The sequence below is a fragment of the Cynocephalus volans genome, chromosome 7 (genome assembly GCF_027409185.1).
Source record: "Cynocephalus volans isolate mCynVol1 chromosome 7, mCynVol1.pri, whole genome shotgun sequence".
Lineage (NCBI taxonomy): Eukaryota > Metazoa > Chordata > Mammalia > Dermoptera > Cynocephalidae > Cynocephalus > Cynocephalus volans.
Window position 1 is genome coordinate 12,042,728 of NC_084466.1, and position 25,573 is coordinate 12,068,300.

Consider the following 25,573-nt stretch of genomic DNA (forward strand, 5'->3'; position numbering starts at 1 on the left):
TTTGCTTGTTTTGCTGAGAATTGTTTTGGCTATTTAAGGTCTTTTCTTGCTCCATTTAAATTTTAGTATTGTTTTTATATTTCTGTGAAGAATGTCATTGGTATTTTTATAGGGGTTGCAGTAAATCTGTAGACTGCTTTGGGTAGTATGACCATTTTAACAATATTAATTCTATCAGCCCTTGAACATGGAATATATTTTCATTTATTTATGTCTTCAGTTTCTTTCATCAACATTTTATAGTTTTCAGTGTAGAGATCTTTCACCTTTTTGGTTAAGTTTATTACTAGATATCCTCTTTTTTTTTCTTGATACTGTAAATGGGATTGTTTTCTCAATTCTTTTTCAGATGGTTTGCTGTTATAGTATAGAAATTCTACTCATTTTTGTATGTTGATTTTGTATCCTGCAACTTTACTACATTTGTTTATTAATCCTAACAGCTTTTTGGTGGACCCTTTAGGGTTTACCTTTTAGGTGGCTTCAGCAGATTCCCCTTTAAACTATTCAAAGCTCTTTTTCTATTAGTCCTGCAGTTTAATAAGAATATTGCTCTGTGGAGCAGTTCTAGAGTTTAAAAATAAAATTTAGTTAGAGAATAAGACAATCTGAATATATAACAAACATAACAAAGCAAATGAAAATCAAATGATGCCTCACGCACCCCATCTTGAACAGGTTATACTTTTAATAATGAGAATGTGCAAAGATCATTATCTTTACAGGTATTCTCTTGTTTGACCATCTTTCAGGATTGAATATTTAGTCATTGCAACTGTAGTTGAGAAAATAAGCATGTTTTGGGAATTTAGGATTGCAATTATATATTTACACAGCTAAATCTACTAGTTAAGAGTAGTTCATTGAGGCACTGATATGAGGGCACTTCAAAATGTTCATGGAAAGATTTGCATTATCTTTTTTTTTTTTTTTTTTTTTTTTTGTCGTTTTTTCGTGACCGGCACTCAGCCAGTGAGTGCACCGGTCATTCCTATATGGGATCCGAACCCGCGGCGGGAGCGTCGCCGCGCTCCCAGCGCAGCACTCTACCGAGTGCGCCACGGGCTCGGCCCTTTGCATTATCTTTTAATTCTATTCTTGCATGAACTTTCTGAAGTATCTTGTACATCATGGCCATTCATGTGTAGTGGTAGAAGAAAATATAAGTTTCTTTTCCTTTCCAACTGAGGGGTGATGCTCAAACTGAAATTTAGTAGAGGCAATGTCAATCAGTTTATCTCTGAAAAGGATGAGATCCAATCAGACCTAGAGAAACAGAAAGAGTGACTTAGAAAAATTTGAGGGAAACTGATGCTCTCGAGTGACAGGTATGTTGTCATTTTGCCCTCTGCAGATGAGATGCTGTTTCCGTTTGGGAAATGAAGCCACATAATCAGGTCAATTTCATAAAAAGTGCATCAGGTTGGAAAGTTTAAAGGACCAGATAAGAAAACAAGTATGCATAGTAGGATGACCGCAGTGAAACAGGGGATGATTGACTCAGAGGTGCTGCAGGGGCTGCATTCTTTACAAGGCCAAAAGCAGATTTCTAAAGAGACTGAGGTGTGGCCAACAGCCAATGGGACGGGCTGTCGCCTGGCCTGGGTTCAGACTGCCTTGGGAGGGGGTGTGTCCATCTCAGTGGAGGGGTTAAAATTCAGGAAAATTGCCCTAAGGATCCAAACATTGAGAGAAAGTATGGAATGGATGGTCCTAAAATGAACTCTTAGGAATTCCGACTGTGGGGGTGAATATTATTCAGACGAAAGCCTTGTATGCTCATTGTATTTCACTAGCTCAAGCCTACATCCCCAGCTGTAACTTCCCAAATTGCTTTGCCATTAATCAGGTATTGCCATCATTACAATAGCACCAAATATATTTTGTGTTTGGAGAGGGGTTTAGTGGTGGGGCCCTAGGTTTGTAGTTTGTGATTAGTGACCACAATTTTGTGATCTTGTCATTTGAGAGTAGAAACACTTAATGTGGTTGTATAACCTATGACTAGAAGAAACAAACAGGAATGTTCTCAAGACACAAATGAAATTCCTTTTTTTAATGGAAAAGGACTCAGCAGAAGACAGCAAAATAGTGAATATAACCCTGAAGATAATCAGAACAGATGAGAATATAATTTTGTTCAGACCTGTAAAAAAATATTCTCTACTCTGTCTCAATACAGGCAGCCTATAAAAAGTTTCAATGTTAGTATTTATCTTCCAAATGTAGACCTGTGGTTCTTCTTACACAATGAAGTCAACCACCAATGGAAGAAGTCAGAAAGAATGAATGAAATTAGGAGAATTGGTCAGCTGAATATCATTGTTGTGATTTTGTTCCCTGGGTGCTATTATAGGATCATTATCCAGTTAACAAAAATGTGGTCTTTATAGCCAGAAATTTTAGTTCCATAATTAAAATGGACTAAAAATATTCTGGAGTGTATCTAGAAAAAATATTTTGTGTATATCAGTATGTTTTATAGGAAATTCTTATGTTGAATAAAACAGTAGAGTTTTCCTGTTTATGTGTAGCATGGGCTTTTCAGTTTTTTTACGTGTGTGCATGTGTTTTAAGTGAATTTTGAAAATCAGCAAAACATAAAGTCAATTAACTATAAAACAGTTCCCTTTGTTTCCAAATTATCTGTACAATATTCACATTGAGGAAGAATTGATAAAAAAAGTACATATTTGAGAAATGCCTTCATATTTCTTGAGACTATATGATCATTGTTTAATTTATCAATTCTTGAGTGCTTCTCAATGCCTGGTACAGAAGTGAAAAATATAGTTTTTACAGATGCTTACACCTAGTGAGGGAGAAAGACAAGGTAACAGAATTCAGCATAATAAGCAACTGATACAGGTAGCACGTGTGGCCTGAAGGCAGAGAGTGGGGGATCTTTGGTTATATTTTCACAAATGTCTGATCCCTTTGTATCAACAAACCCTGCTCTTTGAGCTGCGCTGCAGGTTCCTACTTCTTTACGTTTTCCCTTTGTGGAATTAGGAAACATGGAGTAGAAACTTCAAGATTATTTGTTGAATGGTCTCTTCTTTACTTAATTCCAAATAACATCTTCCCCCTAAACTTAATAAAGAAAGATCTGGTTAGGGAGAGGGAGAGTAATTTTCAGAGTTTTCCTTTAAAATTTAATCTTATGTTGACAGTCCCCATATTTTACCTGCAAGTGCTCAATTTATAAAGCTGTTAAACTGTAATGGTAGTTCATCATGAATTTTTATAGCCACTTTTCTGTTTTCATTCGAATAACTAGAAGAAAAGAAGGGACATATATTGTTTTACATTGAAATTGTCTTTCAATTTTCAATTGCACAAAAGCAAAAGTGTTGACCATTTTTAGTACATATGAATCATTAATGAAAACAGTCACTTCTGTTTTCTGTTGGCATTTTATTTTTTGTATGTGCTCTTCTTCTCTGAACTTTTGTCTTACAAGTCATCTTCTTGCATGAGTTCTTCAATACACTATAAACGTAACTGTCATAGTCCCTCAGAAAAAAATTAACTTCATTCAAATTAAAGAAAATAATGTCTTTTAAAAGCCTCAGTCTCAAGCAAGAGAAAATATAAGTAGCATGGTAAAGAAAAAGAATTTATGACCTGTAACCTGATGTTGTGGGTTCTATCTCTTTCCACCTCAGGCATCTTCATTAATGGGTGACCTTCACTTTCTTTTTCTGTACAGTGTGATTGATAATATCTTCCCTTATACCCACCTTCCCACCTAGCTTCCCAGTAAGACAGAGATTCTCTTAGGATGTAAGTGTGTAAAAGCAACTTGAAACTAAACATGCTTTACAAATACCAGTCATTCATTACAGCAATGACTTACCAATGTTCATAATGTTTTTAAGATGCAAGGCAGTACATACATGAAGTTATACACATAACATATATTAGCACACATTAATACGCAATGAGCATTCACCAAATAGGGATATGCTCTCTTTCTTTCTCTCAGTTTTTCTTTAGAGCCTCTTTATTTCTCACTGTCCCCATTTGCTGCTAAACTTTCCAGCTGTTCGGCACACTTTGGGGTTCACTGATGCTGTGATTCTTCTTTCTGCATTCACAGACACCAAGAGACAGTGAGGTCCGTCCAACTTTAACAACCCCTTTTTTAGTTTGGATATTTGGTCATATGCACATTATACTTTTAAGTTTCTCTGTGATTAGAACATATATGGAAAGACATCATCAAGATGGCAGAATAGGCAGTTTCCAGAGTCACTCTCTCCCACAACTGATCAATTCACAACTATTAAAAAGCCAGACTTCCAAACAGGAACTGCTGGAGCTCAGAGGAAGAGGAGGAGAGACCCACAGAGTTCGTGAAGGTGGGGGAAGCCACGGTGAGAGAAAGAAGGGACTGATCCAACCATTTTAAGCCCCAGCCACTTCAGAGTTGGCCCCAGCATGGGGCAGGAAGAAGCAGCAGCACAGCTGAGCCCTTTGTGTGAAGTTGTCTGGAGTCTGCAGGGGAGAAGAGGGCCTCAGAGCACACCCTACCAGTCCCCAGGCCAGCAAGACCACCGATGCTGTTCCATGGACCCACATAGGAGCGAAGGGCTGCAGCTAACTAGAAAGGAGCCATCCAAAGGCCAGTGAGTCCCCACGAGGGACCGGTGTAAGTCCCACCCCACAGGAAGCATTTGGAATGTGGGCAGAAGGCTTGTCCACCAGGAGAACATGGGAGTACAGCATGGGCAGCTGATCTGTCTTCCAGTCAACACAGGCCAATGAGTGGAGACTGATCAGTGCCATCCAACTGCAGGGGTGCAGTTAGCTGGGAAGACTCAGTCCTGGGCCAGAATTTCCACACAGCCCAGGTGTATCTGACTTCGCAAGATCCAGAAGTGACTAAAAGGCCAGCAATTAAAACCGGAGCTGCACAAAAAGCCTTTCCTCAGAGAATCAGCAGCAAAGCAGTAATTTAGTTCACCCACAAGGCTCAAGTGCTGGTCCACCCACAGGAAGTTCTCCCAATTTTGGAATTAACCAAAGGACAACAGATTAGTTCCAGTGCAGAGTTTAAGTGGCAGTGGTAGATAATAATCTAACATATAACTGAGGGGGAAAAAAAAAAGATTCACAGATCAGAGACAAAGCTCTGATATTAACCGAAAAAGTGCCTACACCACCAAAGAACCCCTATAAAACCTGGAAGAGGTAGCAGTCTCCTCAAATGCCCAAGCATCAATGTAAAGACACAAAGATCAAGAAAGAACAGGGAAATATGACACCAACAAAGAAAACAAACCAAGCACCAGCAGTGGACCCAGAGGAACAGCAGATTTATGAAATGTCTGACAGAGAATTCAGCATAACCCTCTTAAGGATGTTCAGGGAGTCACAAGAAAGTACAGATAAAAAAATTAAATGATATCTGGAAAACAATCCATTAGCAGAATGAGAAACTTAACAAAGGAATCAAGTCAATTAAAAAAAATAGACATTCTAGAAATAAAGAATACATTATCTGAACTGAAAAACTTGGTAGAAAACTCCAGCAGCAGACTTAATCAAACTGAGGAAACAATCAGTGAGCTCGAAGATAAAACATATGAGATTATCAAACCAGAGGAGCAAAAAAGAAAAAAAGAATAAGAAAAAATGAAACAGAAATACAGCAAATCTGGGACTCCCTCAAGTGAAATAACCTCAAATAATTGGCATACCCAAAGGTGAAGGAAAAAGGGAGAGATGTAGAAAGTTTATTCAGGGAAATAATGGCTGAAAATTTCCTAGTATGGAGAAAGATGACAGCATCCGGGTACAGGAAGCTCAGAGGTTGCCAATCAAATTCAATCCAAGGAGGAACACCTCAAGGCACATCACAATCAAACTATCAAAAACCAAAGACAAAGAAAGAATACTGAGCAGCAAGAGAAAAGAAACACACAGGTAACATTCAGTGGATCCCCAATACCTCTGTCAGCAGATTTCTCAGTAGAAACCCTACAGGCCAGAAGAGAATGGGATGATATATGCAGGGTGCTGAAGGAAAAAGAATTCTGTATCCAGCAAAACTAACCATCAAATGTGAAGGAGAAATAAAGTCTTTCCCAGACAAAAAAAAGCTAAGGGAATTCCTCAACACTAGACCTGTCCTAAAAGAAATGCTAAATAGGGAGTTCTTCAATCTGAAAGAAGGTGATGCTAAAGATCAGCAAGAAAACATTTGAAGATACATGATTCGTTAGTAATAGTAAGTTCACAGACAACCTCAGAATACTCCAGTGTCACAAGGGGGGTGAATAAACTATTTATATCCTTACTGTGAAGTCTAAAGGCCAAACCTAACAAGACAACCACAAATACAACAACCATATAAGAGATAGGGAATATTAAAAGGTGTAACTTGCAACAACAAAATGTCAAAAAGTGAGAGGGAATGTGGCCGACGTGTAGAGTTGGCTTTGGTTCTCTCTTTTTTCTTAGATATCAAAGTTAAGTTGTTATTAGTCTAAAATAATCTGTTATAATTATAACATTTTTTGTAAGCCTCACAAAAACTTACAGGAGACATGCTAAAAATAAATAGCAAGAAATCAAAATAAGTCAGGCACAGAAAGAAGAGTCTGATATGGTCTCATAGAAGCAGAGAGTAGAATAATGGTTACCAGGGGCTGGGAGGGGATGGGTGGGGTAGGAGAAAAGGTGGACTAACAGGTGCAAACTATGCTGTCTGCTCTAAGTGAACCATTGTGCAATATGTGTGTGGATTGAAACAACACACTGTACCCACAAAAATAAATATAAATAAAGTTGGATAAAAAAAGATAGAATATATATTACTTGATATTGGTTTTGTATTCTATAATTTAACTCATTTATAGCAGTAGAACTTATTAAGGTGCAAATGTTGACCAGTTTTATGAATAACACATCTTTATTTCATAAACAACTGTGACACTATATTTTTATTTGTATGCTTCTTCACAAAATAGCATTGAGCAATTATTTTCAATGTTATAATACTAATCATGATACCTGAAATACATTAAGAACTCACTGTATGCCAGTGCTTTACAGAATTTAAGTCATTTAATTCCCAAAACACCATGAGGTCTATGTTGCTTTTAATTTTACAGATCAGAAAACTAAACTATATAAAGGATTTCAGGAGGCAGGATATCATCACAGTCAGATGTATAGGACCTTGTTCCAGGATGAACAGGGTTGATTCTAGTTCCCTTAAGAATTATCTGTGTATCCCTAGACAAGCTACTTAATTTTTTGTGCCTTAGTTTCCCCATCTGTAAAATATCTCATAGTTGTTAAGATTAAACATGTATTTTCCCTGCATGACATTTTAGGTTCTCTTAAATCTGTCCACATATTTTTCACTTTCATTTCTTTCCATGACCGGAAGTATTTTCAATGAGACTGTTCTCCCAGAAATACAAAATACTGTTTGATGATATACTATTACACTACATTATGATGTTTAGTAAATACCATGGAATCCAAAGACAAGCTTTACCATATTAATTTTTGGAGCTCCACATACTTTAATCTTCATATGAGAAAGCGATTTCACATGAAACCCAGTTCTCAGATTTATTTCATTTTGGTTAAAACTCCAGATGCTTTTCAGCATGTGAAAGTGTTAAGCCCCAAATGGCAAGCTTCACATAGTACACATTCTTCTTCATTGTACCTATACTTGGTTTGAATGTTTGTTTCCTTTTCCACATTATTAGATGCATTTAAAAGCTAAAGATTTAACGAAATTATTTTATTGCTAGAGATATTGAAATTACCCTGGCTTGAAGTCAGAAACAACTTTATCAAAATCCTAAGAATAAGAACAATAAAATGTGGCATGCAATTTTAATCCCTTTAGAAGAGCTTTTGTCACTGAAGAAATGAGCGTGGATCAATATTGATTGTTTCTCTGAAACATGTTTTCTTATTTCACAAGGCAGTCGTAACTCAGTCTGCTGTCCTCTCTGTCCCCAGGCACCAGCATATTCACGGTCTACGAGGCCGCCTCTCAGGAAGGCTGGGTGTTCCTCATGTACAGAGCCATCGACAGCTTTCCCCGCTGGCGTTCTTACTTCTATTTCATCACTCTCATTTTCTTCCTTGCCTGGCTTGTTAAGGTACTATACGAAATGGCACTAATAAAGTCGATATTTTCTGATAGTTCTGCAGATGTTTGGTTTGTTTTGGGTCACCCTCTGCTTCCTCATTCCCGGTGTTTGGTAAATGTGGTTTGTAATTTTCTTTCAGAATGTGTTTATTGCTGTCATCATTGAAACGTTTGCAGAAATTAGAGTTCAATTTCAACAAATGTGGGGATCAAGAAGCAGCACGACCTCAACAGCCACCACGCAGGTACTGTACCAGTGAGATGACGTCATGACCCACTCAAACATGGACATATCCCATCCTCCCCATCAGTGGAGCTTGAGGAAGCTTGGGTATGATGGGCTTCTGCAATCTGACTCAGGTAGGGAGATGTTAAAGAAAGCAGATACAAGGGCCCAGCCCAGAACAACCAAATCAGACTTTCTGGGTGGTGGGGCAAGGGCATCTGTATTTTTTAACACCTCCATGGGTGGTTGTGATCCAAAACGAAGATTATCAACCACATTTATTATGTACCTTTGACTTGGTTCTGACATCACAAGTCCTCAAAGGGCTTGCAGATAAAATAGAGCAACTGTGGAATTTCCCATTTTTAGGAGTATTTATTTATGTAATTGCACACCCATATAAAGGCCCTTATGAACAGGATTAGAATTTTTGGAATGGAAAATATGTTTCATTCAAAATGAACCAATCACAGTTCCAATATGAAGAAGACTCCTCAACCCGCATGCATGCATGTGATTTTTGAGGAATCGCTATGTATTCAGAAGGGTTCCCATAAGCTCCTGAGAAATTAGAAGTGGCCTGCAGTTTTATTAAAAGCAGCACAGCAGCTATTACATGAGAGGGCAATTCAGATCCAATGTTTTTGTCTTTATTTTTGTTTTTGTTTATTTTTGTTGTGGTGGTGGTTAGAAAGGAAGGGCGGGTTTATATATCTTCTTTCAATATGAATCTTTATAAAAGAGAGAAAATAAAAATTCTCAAGAATAAAAGGATTAAATGCCTTGTAACTATTATTTTAATATTAATTTCTAAAAGAAACAGCATGTTTGAACATACATATACAGGTCTGCTGGGACAAAGGTATCTGTGAAAGAGCCAAGGTACAAATTTTACTTTAAAATCTTTGAATTGAACTTTTTGTAATTATGTGTTAAAATGCTATACATTAAACATACTAATATTTTGACAAAACCTTATGATGTTGCAGCATCTTTATCAAGCTTTATATATTTGAATTGCCTAGCCAGTTGTTATAGACGAAATAGTGTTGATGTTATTCAATTTTGACAAATAACTATTTAAACTTCCATGAAAGATTTTTTTTTTTTAATGCTATCTCGTTTATGTCACAGATGCCATGTAGGGAAAGCCTTCGAGGAATCAACCACATGAAGTTCTTATCTCTTCCCTTGTCTCTTTTAGCAAACTAGAAGGAATAATAAAGTTCCAAGTCCATTCTGAGGGGACAACCTCTCGAAGGGCATGTTTTCTGTTGGAGACATTGAGGTCGGGATGCAACATAGAACTATGAACTCAGCACTTAACTTACACGCTGTGTTCCTGGGAGATGACCTGAAATGTCTTTAGAATCATATTATGTTTATTAAGTAACTCTTGTGTATAAAATCACAGCTGGAAATGTAGTGTTTGGGAGCGCCACCAAATCAGCCAGCAGTTATAATAGAAAGTGAAATGTGAAGAGACTTTGAACAAAGTCGTGCAAAATTATGTTGATGCAAAATTGTACCTAATCAGGAGGAATAAGCTGGTAATTCAGAGGGAATGCGTCTACATATTCAGCGGAGGTAATCACACAGAGAATCGTGAAAAACCTTCATTAAGAAAAATGCTGTGGCTGAGGACCCAGTTGCTAAGCAACTGAAGCTCCCGCTGTCAGCCTGGGAGAAACACCACTTAGGCAGCCTAGCAACCGGCCTCCAGCCCCGCCCACCCCTGCGAGCCACTTGCCAGTGGCCCCAGATGCTTCCGTGTGTGTGGCAGGGAGAGACATCATTTGTCGTGATTCTTTTAGATTTGTAAAATCTGAACACACTCTGAGCATGGACTTGTCATGAAGTGGTTTAAAACACTAAATCTCAAGCTTCTAATTGTAATAAGACAAATAAGCTTTAAGGAGAGATGGTTAGTGTATTGTAAAGCATGCAGCCTTTCAGACATGAAGTCCATTCTTACCTTTCTCTAAAATGTGAGAAATTTGCAGTTGTTCCATACAAGCAATTCTCACCAGAAAGCTATAGGGCAGGTTGGACTTGCCGATGTCTCGAACTCTGTAGACTTCCCCTGACAGCCATGTGTGTAAGAAAACATACATATGCACATTAACAGGACAAATAAGAGGCTTTCCAACGTCTTAGGCAGGTCGCTAGGAATTGACGCTAATGTGGACCATTCAGAGACAAAAGTGATGGGAACTGTTTCTTTAAAATTATAAAGCAACATTTTTAAATTAATGGATACCATTAAATGCCTCTGAGTCACAGCATGCAAACAAATTATAAAAAAAGCAATGTCAAAGGTCTTATGAAGACCATAGTACAACATGTAACAGGGAAAATGATGCAGAAAATTTCAGATTAGTAATCATGAGTCTGCCTGAACTCTGATAGGCTTGTGACTTTCATACTTGCACGGTTATTAGAAAGGGTTCACTGTTGCCACAAGTTCAGTCACGTACTGGGTGGAGGGGCAAGAGAGTCATACACCCATGATGTAATGGCCCCCTGTGTCAGTCCATAGTAGGACTACCATGCCTCAATTTTGCGGGGGTTGCCCCAGCACCAGATGTTGGGATGTTGGGATGTGTTGGTGAACAAAGTCCTAAGTATAGCGTCTCTAATCCTGACCTTCACTCCCATTACTTGGACGCTTCACTTCAGATACTTTTCACCCGTTCTGTGGTCTTCTGACCTAGAATGGCTCGTGATAGGAATGAGCTTACCCCAACTTTGCCTGAGTAGATCTGAGGGGACTGCTGAACTTTAGGGCTACACAGACTACTTTTCTGTTATGCACACAGTGCAGGCTTCTGGCAGCCAGTACTTTCTTAACTTTTATAAACAAATGACCCCCAACAGGGTCATTTAAAGGTTTAGTAAATAAATATTCTGATTGTATAAAGAGAGTCATCATTTCTGTGTCTGTTATGATCTCTGATGGAGCACTCTTGCAGACACGTGTTTTCTGAATTAATTCCCCCTAATTAAAATAGAAGACTGATAAGGGTAAAGTTGATGCAGGGGGAAAAAAGGCACTTTTGAGTTCTTCCTCCCTTATACTTCCATTGACATTCTTAGAATATGGGTTTCTGCATGCCTAAAGCAACTTTGCATAAATGTGCAGTACTGGGTTAAAAAACAGAAAGGCAGAGATGAAAAGATACATGATCAAAATTGGGAAGAATTTCTCCTCCAAGAAAAAACTATGTTTAACTTAATGCTCTAAGACAGTGCTTTAGTAAACAGTTGTTTACTGTGTTCCAAGACCATTGATCTTTCACGTGAATATACATCACAAAAGTATGTGAGAGCTCAGGATAATGCATGCAGTTCAGGAAGGACTATTCTAGCATGGTGCAATAATGAGCTCCCGCCAATAAGAACATCGTGGTGGAGCAATCAACACATTCATCATAGGAAGCCATAAATGAGAATTAAATTTTGTAAGGCAGAGTCATTGAATATATTATTTAATGAGGCAAACAAGCCAGGTGTCCACTCTCATTACCTTCTATAATAATGACTATTACCTATTTTTTAAATAAGATTGACTTTGGTAAAACTCAAAGAGCATAAGAATTTCAAAATAAATTTTAGATCTTCTCCCCATTACCTATTTGTGTGTGTGTGTGTGTGTGTGTGTGTGTGTGTGTGTGTGTGTGTGTGTGTGTGTGTGTGTGTGTGTGTGTGTGTGTGTGTGTGTGTGTGTGTGTGTCTGGCCAGTACGTGGATCCAAACCCATGACCTGGAGTTTATAAGGCTGTGCTCTAACCCACTGAGTAACCGGTCAGCCTAGATTTTCTCTCCATTACCATGTGTGTGTATCTTGGGTTTGGAATTTTAATGTGGCTGCTAATGATTCCCATGATTTTTTCTCTCACCACCTCCCAGTAGATAACCTGTTATTGTCATTGCTGTCATTGATGACATTTTGCCTATAGTAGAACAATCCCCAAAAGCATTCTCAACTACTTTGTAAATCAAGTGACCCATGATGAATCCCTAGCAGTTGCAAATGGACAGGCCTGAAATAATTCTCAAGTATGAAATTCTATGGGTTTCCAAATGATTGTTCTAAGAGGAGAGTGCTCATGGAAATCCATTTGTGCTGTTGTTGATGATAGTCTGCTAATTTATACCATCTGATTACAATTGCTAACATATATTGAGAGCTGCACTAAGCACTGTGTAACAGCTTTACAACCTGTCCTGCTTAATCTTCACGATAATATCACGAAGTGGGTATTACTACCGCCTCTGCTGCTTGGCAGATTAAGAAACAGCAAGGATTAGAAAGTTAATTATCTTACCCAATATTACATAACTGTCAAGTGGTAGAACTGGGGACCCAAATCAGGCTGCTCAGCTGCAAGAACTTTCAGTTTTAGTCACTATGAGATCCTACCTCCTTAGAATTTAGCCATTACAGGCCCTGAGGTCAACACACTGTCTTTGTTCTGACCCCTTGTTAACTTCTCTTTTCTAAAAAAGACAGTACTGTATTTAGTATTGGCAGAAAGGGACATTCTCATACATTGTTACTAAGAGTGTAAATTGGAACATTTTTGTCCCAGAAAATAGTTTGGCAATATGCATCAAAAGCCTTAAAAGCATAAATCCTATTTGAACAAGGGATTCCACTTTTAGGAATTTATCCTAAGAAAAATTTCGGACAGTAGTCCAAGATGTATATTTAAGGACATTTCTTGAGATATTTTGGTAAATTTTAAAAAATGGAAACAATCTAAATCTCTGGCAATAAGTTATGGATTGTAAAGTATGAAATTAGAATAAATGCAAGCCATTAAAATAATGATTGAACTTTATTGACATGAAAATATGCTGACAACATATTAGTACAAATAACGGATCTCATGTTTGTGTGTGGTATATATGGTATGGCGTGCGTGTGTGTGTGTGTGTGTGTGTGTGTGTGTGTGTGTGTGCAATATATCTAGAGGGTTAACTCTAAAACGTTAGGAGTGGTTGCTCTGGGGGTTGGGTTGAAGATTTAATTTTCTAGTTCATTCATCTTTCCTAAGTTTTTAACAGTAAACATGTTTAATTATACAATGAGGGCGGGAAAGGTACATTCTTAACATGTGAGAAATCATTGGACATTCTAACTGAAATCATCTGTGTTAGTTGAGTTAGGTCCAGCTGCAAGGGGCAAAAAGCTCAAAATAAGTGGCTTAGGTTGGCCAGAATTCTGTTCTCTGTCTTGTGAAATTGGAGAAGGTCGTTCAGGATTGATATGATGGTCTGTGTTACCACAGCTCCAGACTTCTTCCACCTTTCTGGAGCACAGCCTCCTTTCCCAAAGCTGCCTTGTGGACTAAGGTGGCTGCTGTAGCTCTGACCCTCACATCCATATTCCAGAGATCAGGAAGGAGAAATAAAGGAAGAAGGAAAAGCTTTCCTCTTCCATCCTATAGGCCAGTATGTAGTTACATGGTCCAGATGAGCTTCAAAAAAAGAACAAGAACTAGTCCTTTTTTTGGTGGCCTAATGGCCCTATAAAAATTCTGTCATGTTGAAAGACAGGGAGAACAGATAAACTGGGACAACTGGCAGCCCCTGCCACCCACCCTCTGAAGATTTGTGTCTTCTGCTAGCTAGCCTCACTTCTGCATCAGTGATCTACTATTACATTAACCAATCTAAATACTGTTTTATAATTCAAGGGAGTGAAGAGAAATTGAACATATTCGTGTCTCCTTTACTTATTTCAAACAAAGGAGTGACCTTGAGAGAACATTTTTACTGGCAATTAAATAGATTCATTTGATTTTCGTCTACTGGAAAAAATAATTTAGCACAGAAAATTAGTCTGCTACTGATCAAAGCAAATATATGCCCCAGGGATCCTTTGTGCCATGATAAGTGACTACAGGATGTATCAACACAGGGTTTTTAGCTAGTGACTGATGGGATTGGTTTTGTCTTTTGTCCTTAAAAGGAGACTCCCAGAATTTTGATAGGGACTTTAAAAGGCACTGTAATAGGTTTGCATTTCCACCAATGTCTGTATTCTCAGAATGAGCCTCTTTATGAAGAATATGCTTGATCCTACCACTAAGAATAGCTTTCAAAATTCATTCTAAAGGGAATCAGAATCCTATAAATGGACAGACAAGATAAATAATTTGCCGCTGGCATCTCTGGTCAAAGAATCTTTGCGTAGATGTTCAACTCAATTTTTTCATCTAAGAAATACCTGCATGGCCTGTGAATTTTAGCACTTGTCTCTCACCACCTCATTTTATAGAGGCCAAGTCCACTTTTTGCAAATGACCTGCTACCTCTACTACCAGGAATTTGAAATGACAGTGACAAATCCTAGGTAGTGGGATCTTTGCATCATCTCATTCATGTTTTCATCAATTACTCTTTTGAACACAGGGTCAGATTAACATGAGGACATGGATAAGGATAACAGAGGACATACGTATGTGTACAAAACAGGAGCCTTGGGCAGGAATAAAATAGGAGTGCTTGCAACTAGTGTCTTTACTTAGAAAAGTAAAAACCGTTCTTCCACCCTATCCTGTTACCACCCTTACACACACACACACACACACACACACACACACACAGACTCTCTCTCTCTCTCTCTCTCTCTCTCTCTCTGCAGGAACTGGAAAGAAAATAAATTAGTGGGAAATACTTATAAGAGGGAAATGTCTTTCAGTTGGGTAAGACAGACAAGTAATTTTTGAGGTAGTAGAATATGCAGTAAGATAATAACCTAGGCATCAAATTCAATGAATTTTCAGATTTTATTAGGCCTATGGTATCTTGAATCTCATCACTTACATCGTCAAAGCTGAAAGAAACTTCTTTTTCCCTTCATAAATATGTACAAAAAATTTCTATTAAGCAGACTAATTGTGGGCTAGTTAAAATAATTACACAGAGTCTATTATGCAATATGTTAGTTTCCTATCATTAAAGCAATATCAGCCTCTTTCTCTATGCCACATACACTCTTCTTATATTATTTATCTTGAGAATTTTTTTTGTTAGCTCAGTGAGGATTGTGCACTAAAAAAAGAAAAAATTTACCACCTGTTGTAAAAACACACCAGACACAATGCTTTAGAATTCTAATTTTCATTTTCTTCCAGATCTAATAGGTAATATAATTGGGATAAAATACTAAAGTATTTCTCTTGTAGAGAAGAATCCTTGAGCAATTATATGCAAAGTGCATGTAAGGTAGAACGTGCCCGACACGCAGCAAGTACTCAATAAATGCAAGTTCTGATCATTGTTCTCGTTATTACTATTATTCACGGAAGTTTTGAGTGTTAAAATGAACATAATTGAAGTGACTCATGTTCCAAATATAAATCCATAAGAAGACAAATTTTTGATATCATAAAAATATAGAAAGCTGAAGACATGAAGTTAGAGTTCTCAATGTTCCATATTAAATGTCTCTGACTCATCTTCCTCTTTGTCTTGAAGATGTTTCATGAAGATGCTGCTGGTGGTTGGCAGCTGGTAGCTGTGGATGTCAACAAGCCCCAGGGACGCGCCCCAGCCTGCCTCCAGGTGCAGTACAATGCCATTGTTAAAAATCACCCCGTAAAGGTCTTTGCCTTTCATTTTATACAAGGAAATCCACAGCTCTTCAAGCTCTAAATTTGCCCACATTTATGGTCCTGAAGTCAGGGACATATTTTACTCCATTCTGTATTTCCAGGACCTTGCATTTTTTTTCAGACAGTAGAGACTTGGTAATTTCTCATGAAAGAATGCACACAGGTAAGAGCATTTCAGAGTATCAAATCAATGAAGAATTGTGTTGTCATATTAGGTCTTATGAAAATATTCTATAAAGGCCTGAATTATTTGGGGGCGGGCAGGCATGGTCACAGTTCTCTCAATTTAATACTTCACCGACTACCTGGGAAGAAAATATTTTAATATGTAGTCTGCTGTTCTGCATTAGCAAGCTCTCACGGCACCGTGATGTAAAGGTGCTTCCTAGCAGAGTGCACCTGCAGCAAACACAGGCGATGGGGTTGCAAGTGGGGCCCGAGAGTCCTGGTGATTAGAAGTCATAGTGACTAGAAGATGGGCCTCAGATCCCTGCCTGGGAACTTTCTGGACTCATCTGTTCTGAGCGCCTGATAAAACCCAGTGAAGTCGTTCATCTCTTCTTCAGTGGACACCCTGGCATCTTGTCTTAGTTTCCCCCGCTCCATCCTCAAATATCAATAACTCATTCAAAACAACGTCACCTTACAAAGAGCAGCCTCCCTAACGTTCCATGGCATTTTTCACTCTTTCCATGTCTCCTCCTCTTTAAGGGTGAAAAAATCAAACAGCCCACTCACGGGATCAGAGAACTGATTCTTCCTCTTGGAGAATTTTATTTTCTTTGTCCTCGTTTGTCTTCAGTGACAAATCCTCTTCTTACAAGAGGTGGTTTTTACAGTTCTTTATATACCCCACCCCCATGATCTGGCACAGGGTTTGCATTTACCTGGGGACGAGAACATATCTCCTTTCTTTCTTCCAGATCTTTCTCCAGGTGCAAGCTTATTGTGTGTCTCAGGGCTTGGCACATGAGAAACAAAATTGTCCTTGGAGCTACTACTGTGGGCTACATTTATATGGCCAGTTCATCAAATAGTTATTTGTGTCCTTTTGTTTCCAGTTTTATTGGGGTATAATTGACAAATAAAAATTGCACATATCTAAGGTGTACAATGTGATGATTTAATGTACACACCCATTGAGACATGATCAACACGACCAAGCCACTTAACACATCCATCACCTTAGAGAGTTACATGAGTAGGTGTGTGCGTGTGCGTGTTTGTGTGTGGTGACAACACTTAAGATCTACTCTCTTAGCAAATTTCAGGTATACAATAAAGTATTATTAACTGTAGTCACCATGTTGTACATTACATTCCTGGAACATAATAATCTCATAACTGAAAATTTGTACCCTTTCACCAGCATCTCTGCATTTCTACCCCCTCCCCACAGCCCCTGGCAACCACCATTTTACTCTCTACTTCTGTGAGTTTGACTTTTCAGATTCTACATATTCATATAAGTGAGATCATAAGAATTTTTACTTCTGTGTTAGCTTATTTCATTTAGCTTAATGTCCTACAGGTTCATCCATATCTTTGCAAATGGCAGGATTTCCTTTTTTTTATGTCTGGATAATATTCCATTGTATGTATATACTACATTTTCTTTATTTATTCATCAGACAGATTTTTTTCTTATCTTGGCTATTGTGAATAATGCTGCACTGTACATGGGAGTGCAGATATGTCATTGAGATACCAATTTCATTTTCTTTGGATATATAGCCAGATATGAGATTGCTGAATCATATGGTAGTTCTATTTTTAATTTTTGAGGAACCCCCATACTGTTTTCCATACTGGATGTACCAATTTATGTTTCCACTGACAGTATACAAGAGTTTCCTTTTCTCCACATCTTTGTGAACACTTACCTTTTGTCTTTTTGGTAACACCCATTCTGACAGGTATGAGGTGATACCGCATTTGTGGTTTTAATTTGTATTTCCCTGATAATTTGTGATGATAAGCACCTTTTCATCTACTTGTTTGCTGTTCATATGTCTTCTTTGTAGAAATGTTTTATTCAGGTCCTTTGCCCATTTTTAAATCAGGTTATTTGGATTTTTTTTTTTTTTTTTTTTTTTTTTTTTTTTTTTGGCTATTGAGTTGTATGAGTCCCTTGTATATTTTGGGTATTATTTGCTGTGCAAACATGTTTGCAAGTATTTTCTTCTGTTCCACAGGTTACCTTTTCATTTTGTTAATTGTTAGTTATTTGTTTCCATCAGTTAAAAGGCTGGAGAGGAAAAAGAAAAAGGGTTTACAGTGAATACTGGTAATATTAAATATTATATTATGGTTTTCTTTCTATCCTATATTTGATGGTGACAGTGCTGCTAATATACCACTAGTACAACTACCTTTCCTACTATTATTACTACTACTACAGACTGAGTATTTATTATCCAAAATGCTTGGGACCAGAAGTATTTCAGATTTCAGGAGTTTTCAGAGTTTGGAATATTTGCATAATAGTTACTGGTTGAGCATCCCAAATCCAAAAATCCAAAAGCATCATGTCTGTTCTCAAAAAGTTTCAGATTTTGGAGCATTTCAGATTTTGGATTTTCAGATTTCAGATGCTCAACCTGTGGTAATAACAATAATAAGAACAATTATAGTAATAACTTCTTGCCAAAAAGCACTTTCACTTCCATTACTCATTAACCCATCATCTGATATTACTGAATACCAGCTATGTACCAGACACTGAGATAGTTCCGAACAAGGCAAGCACAGTCCCTACCCTTGGGGAACTTACAGGGTACTTGAGGGTGCGAGGGGAAAAGCAGCATTGGACTAGCAATTAAAGAGCAATGAGGATTTTTTAAAAAGTAATACAAGACACAATGGGAATATTTAATTTGGGGTCCTTTCTCTTTGTCTGAGAGGTCAGGGAAGGTCCTCATGCAGTGGTGATATTTAAACCAAAACCAAGGGAATGAGGAAGGGAGTGACGAAGGATGAGGTTCACTACAACTCTGTGATGTAGAATGACTGGTATGCATTATCAGCCATTTATAGGCGAGAAAGAGGATAATCAGAGGACCCAGGAAAGTCTCTTGAAGTTACACTTCAACCAAATGGAGAAGCCAGGACTAGTAGATGGGTCTTCTGATTTCTAGGCTCATGCTTTATCCAACTAAAAATAAATATGTAAGGAATCATAAGTTTGTGGTAGAAATAAACTATCAGAGCTGCTCTGGAGTTGTATGGGACCCAGAATACATTGCTGTAAAATCTATTAAGTGATTGTGAGTAGATGTCTTCAGGTTGCAAGAATTAGGAGGCAAGTCAGCTTCCTCATTACAAAGATTTGAGAATCACAAAGGATAAATGACAAGGTGAGTGTGATGACAGACCTGAGCAAGGATATGGTAAAATAAAGGTTGGTGTGGAGGAGAGATAGACGTTAAGCTTGAAGTGTGTAGATGTGGTATCTGAGGGACTTGGATATTAGACCCATGTTATGAATAGAGCAGCATGGTTCATGAGTTGTACACACGGTGACTCACATGATTAGAAACCGGGGAAGAAGGAAATCAGACAATTCCTGGATGAAGTTCCATTCATCTCAACTTCACATTTGGTCCTAAATCAAGCTGTCCAGAAAGATATTCATTAAAGAATGTGGATGAAAAGCAGGATAGCAAAGAGGCTGTCTATTTACAGTGTATAGGAGCTGTGAATTGAGTACATGTCCATGTCTGAACAAAAAAATAATTAATACTAATTTACAGTCCCACCAACAGTACAGGAGAATTCTCTTCTCTCCACACCCTTGCCAGCATTTGTTATTCACCATCTTTTTGATTATAAGCCCGTCTAACTGGGATGAGGTGGTATCTCAATGTAGTCAGTATGGAAGTTTCTCAAACAACTACAGGTCTTCCAAACAATCCAGCAATCCCTCTTCTAGGTATATACCCAGAGGAATGGAAATCATCATGTTGAAGGGATAACTGCACTCCCATGTTCATCACAGCTCTGTTTACAATAGTCAAGACATGGAACCAACCAAAATGTCCATCGACGGATGGTTGGATAAGGAAACTGTGGTATATATACAGCATGGAATACTACTCTGCCATAAAAAAGAATGAAATACTCCCATTTGCAATAACATGGATGAACCTGGAGAAACTTATGTTGAATGAAATAAGCAAAGCACAGAGGAATAAATACCGCATGTGCTCACTCACATGTGGGAGCTAAGAGAGAAAGAAGGAAGGATATAAAGACCACAGTGGTGCATTGGACTTGCAGAGGGAGAGAACATTCCTTGGGCTATGAAGTGAAGTAGGGGGCAAAGGGGGAGGAAAAAGAAGTTTGGGGATAATTGTGTGGGAGACACGGGGTACAAACGCATTTTCTGGTAATGGCTATGCTGCCAGTACGAATCTGGCCCTCACATCATGGGCACGGGGGTGACAATTAGCTTTGTATCTCATGAATATTCATAATTTTAAAATAACAAAAATAAATAAATTAATTAATAATAACTAACTAATTGAAAGAAAAGAATTTAGTAAAAAATATATTTAGGATGACATACTTGACATACTTGCTGGGTTTTACTAACTAGGTAACAGGAAAATTCTCATCATCTGAACCACCCTCGTGCTGTCTTGGACTATAATAATATCTTACCCCAAGGACAAACAGTAGCATATACCATACCACTCCTTTTTATTTTTAAAACAAGCAAAATATGAATATGTTGTCATAAAAAGTTTATAACTATAGAAATAAAATGAAAAGGAAGAGTTTGCTTTAACTCTTCTTCTGAAGCATCCTCCCCATTCCCTTTCCAAGAAATAACCTAAAGGCTAATGTTAAGAGTCAATTCTTCTCAGACTCCTGTATTTGCTCCTGTGTTTACACATTTTATCTCTGTATTATATCTCTGTCCATTTCTATTGCTTATAACAAAATACCTGGAACTGGGTAACTTGTGAGAAAAAGAAATATATTGCTTACAGTTTTGGAGGCTGAGAAGTCCAAAGTCCAGGGAACACATATGGTGAAATGACTCTACAGCAATGCAGGATATGAACATTGTCTTGGGGGCGACTACAGCAACTCTCAAGGCATCACATGGCAAATATGGTAGAGCAGAGAGAGAAAGGGACTCTCATGTGCTCTCCTTTTAAAGCCCTCAGAACCACACCCATGACCACCATTATTGATCCATTCATTAGGGCATGGTCATCAGAATCTAATCATCTCTTCAAGGCCCCCCTTGCAATTACCATAATAGGATTTCCCACCTTCTCAACAATCACACTCGGGATCAAGCTACCAATACATAAAACTTGGGAGACACAATCCATATCAATCTCTTTTATGAAAAAGCATTTCTGCTTCCTGGAGGCACTGACATCTTCACAGAGTGTTTTCTTTTCCTACAACACTTGTCTCCCACTCATCCTTCAGAACTTAACTCAAATGTCAGTTCCAGAAGGGAGACTTCCTTGTCCTCAAAGAACAGGCCAGGTACCCCTCTTACATGTTTCCATATCATCCCATACTTTTCTTTTGTGTTTATCCTAATGTTAGTAAAATAAATTAATAGTATAATTAGTTATTTAGTGTCTGTTTCTCCAACCAGAGGAAACTCTACTACAGTAGGGACCACACCTGTCATGGTCACTGGTACAACTATGCCTTAGACGTGGTAGATGCTCAATCTGTGTTTATTAAATGAGGGCACAATCAAGTGAGAGAACAATGTGGCACCTTCTTGGCTTATGAAAGTATTTATTTGACTTCTCACTTAGGAGCTGCTCTGAGTGTCTCTGGGTCTTGTCTCCAGGAACTAAAAAATCAATTGGATTGTGGCAATAACACCCATTTCTATAAAAAGCATTTATTTCCATGTGCATGTCATTGGCGGTGAAAACAAGCATTACATTTGGAGTTTGTTTCTAGAAAGCACCTCTCAGAGGTTGCATGGCTTTGGATAACTTTGTATAGTTTTGCCAGCATGTCTCTTCTGAAACATGGAGGCAGAGCTTTGACAAGACATAACTCTGACTTCTGTTATGTCTCATCTCTTTCAGAATTTTTTAAAATCTTCTTCAGCCTGTAAAATAAACATGTATAGGTTTAGAAATATAGTGTTAGGAATAGCATCATTGAAAGGAACCCAAACCAATTCTATCTTAACAAAAAAGTAGAGTATATTGGAATGAACATTTGAACAGCTGTAATTAAATTGAGTTTTTTAATTGTTGAAATAAATTAGAAAAATTAAGTATCAACAGTATACTGGCAAACTGCTGACTCAGAGTCCCTAACTGACTATTAGGAATTATTGGCTTTGTCCTTAGAGTGGAACTTCATATTTAAATTTGAAACCCAAAATTTAATAAACAGAATAGTTTACATGAAAATCCATATATCCTACTTCTCTTATAAAACAGAATGATCTGGCAACACAGGGCTCTCATTTCCACCTGGCTATAGTCAGCTAGAGCTGAGTGGTGGCTGTCACATTGATCTAGATGCAGAGTCTCTGTGTGCCTCAGTTTCCAGTTCTCCATATTGTCTCCACAGCACTGGAACTAAGTTTCTTGTTTATCAATGATTCATACATTTATTTTTCTCAGAGTAGAAAAATATTTATCTTTATCCATGACTCTATGGTGGGAAAATAAATAAATTTATAAATACAAAAATGTATAAAAACATGAATGCATAAATGAATGAATAAAGGGTATTTTAAGAGCACCCTGGGTTTATAGAAAACAATGAGAAATGAACATGCTTCTTTGTAGACATGAAGGCTGTCCCCACATGTTTACTACATAGCTCTGAGCCTGCTTTTCTCATTTGTGTCACCTGCTGAGTCTCAGAGGTATTTGTTTGGATGACCCATGGAATAAGCTATACTAATGTAACTTTAGATCACAAATGTGGTGTAATAGCAAGTGCATAAATTTTAATTATTCCAAAAGTCTGTCCATATATTGTATGTTTTTGATGTTTAAGATTTAGAAATCATAACTCAGCATAATTGGAGACTGGTTCAAATCCCCTTAAAAATGAAGGACATTAGAAAATCATCTTGGTTATTTTTCATTCTAAATTGCTTTAGAGTCTCTAACTTTCTTTATTGGTATTATGTCTCGTATTTTTCACTTTCTTTCCTGCTTTCTGTGTCCTTGTCTAGTTTATTAGTTTGAACATCTGTCTTTCCCACCAACTTAAAGTAATTAGGTAATTTAATAAAGTAAGATTAATTGATGTGGCTTAATCTTCCCCACAGCTGTTAAATTAAATGCATGATGAAATTGATGCTTCTGTGATGTTGGCTGTTTTATGTTTACGTTTATTATTTCCCTCTCTCTTTTTCTCTATTGCAGGAATAAATCTATTAGGATTTTATGTATTCCAATGAGCAGTGATAAGGACCAAACAATAGCAACTTTTTTTTATTGTTACCCCACATTCTTACATGCACACACACATATATTGCATTATATCAATGTTTCAACTATTATGGTATTTCTGCTCCTGTGTATTTTGGTTATGGATATATTCACATGAATTAACGTGTATAGAGATCTTCTAACTCTTCTACAGAGTAATAGGCTCTAGAGAGTCATTTGTACAGAAAAAATAGGCACCTTTGGTCTGCAGTTTAAACTACAAATTCATTTTGTGTTCTGAGACACAAATTATAACTATAATCATAGCTATAACTATAATTATAATGGGAGTCATATGCAGGCATGCAAGGAAAGGATTCAGTTATGCCCTGGGAGTGGTCTTTTCTGGGTTTATAATAAATGAAACTATGCATGCTCATAAATTGAATTGCAAAACCAAAAGTTCAGTGCAGGGGACAGGCAGAATGGTGGTGATGGCCTGGTAGGGTATGTGTGATGAGCTCTCTAATGACATGTGGTGAAGTTTTTAGTTAATCAACTTAGTGCTAGTTATGCTCATTTTTCTAGGATATTTCTCATGTTTATCCAGGTATAAGTGAAATGCATACCGTGTTTAATAGGGCTAGGTCTAATAAGATACTTAGCCATGGTAAATATATGCACTCGTAGTAATTTATTTCCTCCGTTAAGCACACATAAGCAAATGTCCGGCAGCCCCTGAACACTCCCTCCCACCCTTTGTGTTGCCTGATGTGTTTCTGCTTCTTTCTCCACTTCCCTGTGCGCTGCTGGTATGCTCCTGCCAAGGGGCCCCCTTTCCTGCCTTTGGTTCATACTGTGGGGTTGAGATGGTTGGTAGTGAAAGGGAAAAGCCAGGGAGCATGGAGAAGCCAAGTTCCATCCCCAGCTTCTGTTCCTTTTTGTGCTACACCTGCCTCCAGCACATGCCTCCTAACATGACCTCCTTCCTTCCCCGGCTACAGACGTCCTATTTTCACTCTGTGAAGAAATACCCAGTACAGCACCTTTTCTGAGAGGGAATAAATCATGCTATTGCAGCCTCCTAGAGACGAGGCTCTGGAGACAGACATATTTTGGCTAAGCTACTTATTAGTGGTGTGACGTTGGGCACGTGGATGTAAAATGGGGATAACAATACCTCTTTCCTGGGTTTGTGAGAATCGAGTATGTATGTTCTAGTTGCAAGTGTAACCCGGCCTCCCAGGTGACTATACTTTCTGTGCCTTTTTCTCGCTCTCTGGGCCACATGATTTCTCATTATTTGCCTCTATTTTCTCATCTTGAAAACTATCTTTTTTCTGTTTCTTGCATATTACCCAAATATCTACTGATTATAACTGAGTTTGGTGACTTTCCAGTCAAGGCCCCTAAAGAGACTCATCAGAAAACATCCAAAGGTGAAGGTGAACTGGGAGAAAATACAGTTTTGTCGTGGGCCACCAAAAATGGGAGACATTGGCCAAAAGCAGTAGGTCATGGGAATCAAAACAGAAGCAGCAGGGGCACTTAAGCTAAGTACTCAGTTCTCCTACAGCAAAACCCAAAGTGATTTGAAACCCACCTCCTTTATCACTTCTGATGACCTCGCTGCCCCATCACTGTCTGCTGGATCCACTACTCAACCTCATCAGCTTCACGAGTAGGTAGAGAAGGGACATAACCCTTTGATCATATTAAGTAATGAGACTTGACCTCAGTAGTTATAACTCAAGGATAGTTTTCCCTAATAAACTTGGAAGCCTTACAGGACTTGAGAAGTATATTAAGGGCTAAATAGGCTATTACAGTCTGACCCGAAGCTCAAATCACCATGTATAAGACAGATTTTTTTTAAGAAAACACCACATAATTTCCATGTACTTACAAATGAACAATTTGTAAATTGGTGCCATTACACAGTATAATATTAAGCTATTTCCTTGCATTTAAAAAATATGGGTTTTTCAAGATGGCGGCGGCTGCGGCGGCTGGCGCGGAGTAGCTGAGGTGGAAAAGGTGGCCACTGGACCTCAGGCAGCCGGGAAACTTGTGGACCTTCCTCTGGCCATCTCTTAAGGGAGGACTGCTGCTGCTGGCCGGTCGTGGGGGCTCAACGCCACTTTGCCCCCGGCAGGAGAGGCTGCCTCATTTACAGGCAACAGCTTTGAAGTGTGGAGCAGGAAAAGAACTG

General features: G+C 38.1%; 1 protein-coding gene across 2 annotated transcripts in view; it reads left to right on the top strand.

The window, feature by feature from the left end:
- NALCN (sodium leak channel, non-selective) overlaps window positions 1-25,573 on the top strand; it is a 304,715-nt gene that overhangs the window by 84,932 nt on the left and 194,210 nt on the right. The window contains exons 7-9 of one of the 2 annotated variants that reach the window (XM_063102662.1): window positions 7,993-8,135; window positions 8,266-8,370; window positions 15,840-15,926. In XM_063102662.1, the coding sequence (XP_062958732.1) occupies window positions 7,993-8,135; window positions 8,266-8,370; window positions 15,840-15,926 (335 nt within the window). The remainder of the gene's footprint in view (window positions 1-7,992; window positions 8,136-8,265; window positions 8,371-15,839; window positions 15,927-25,573) is intronic. The other variant, XM_063102664.1, reaches the window with a different exon arrangement.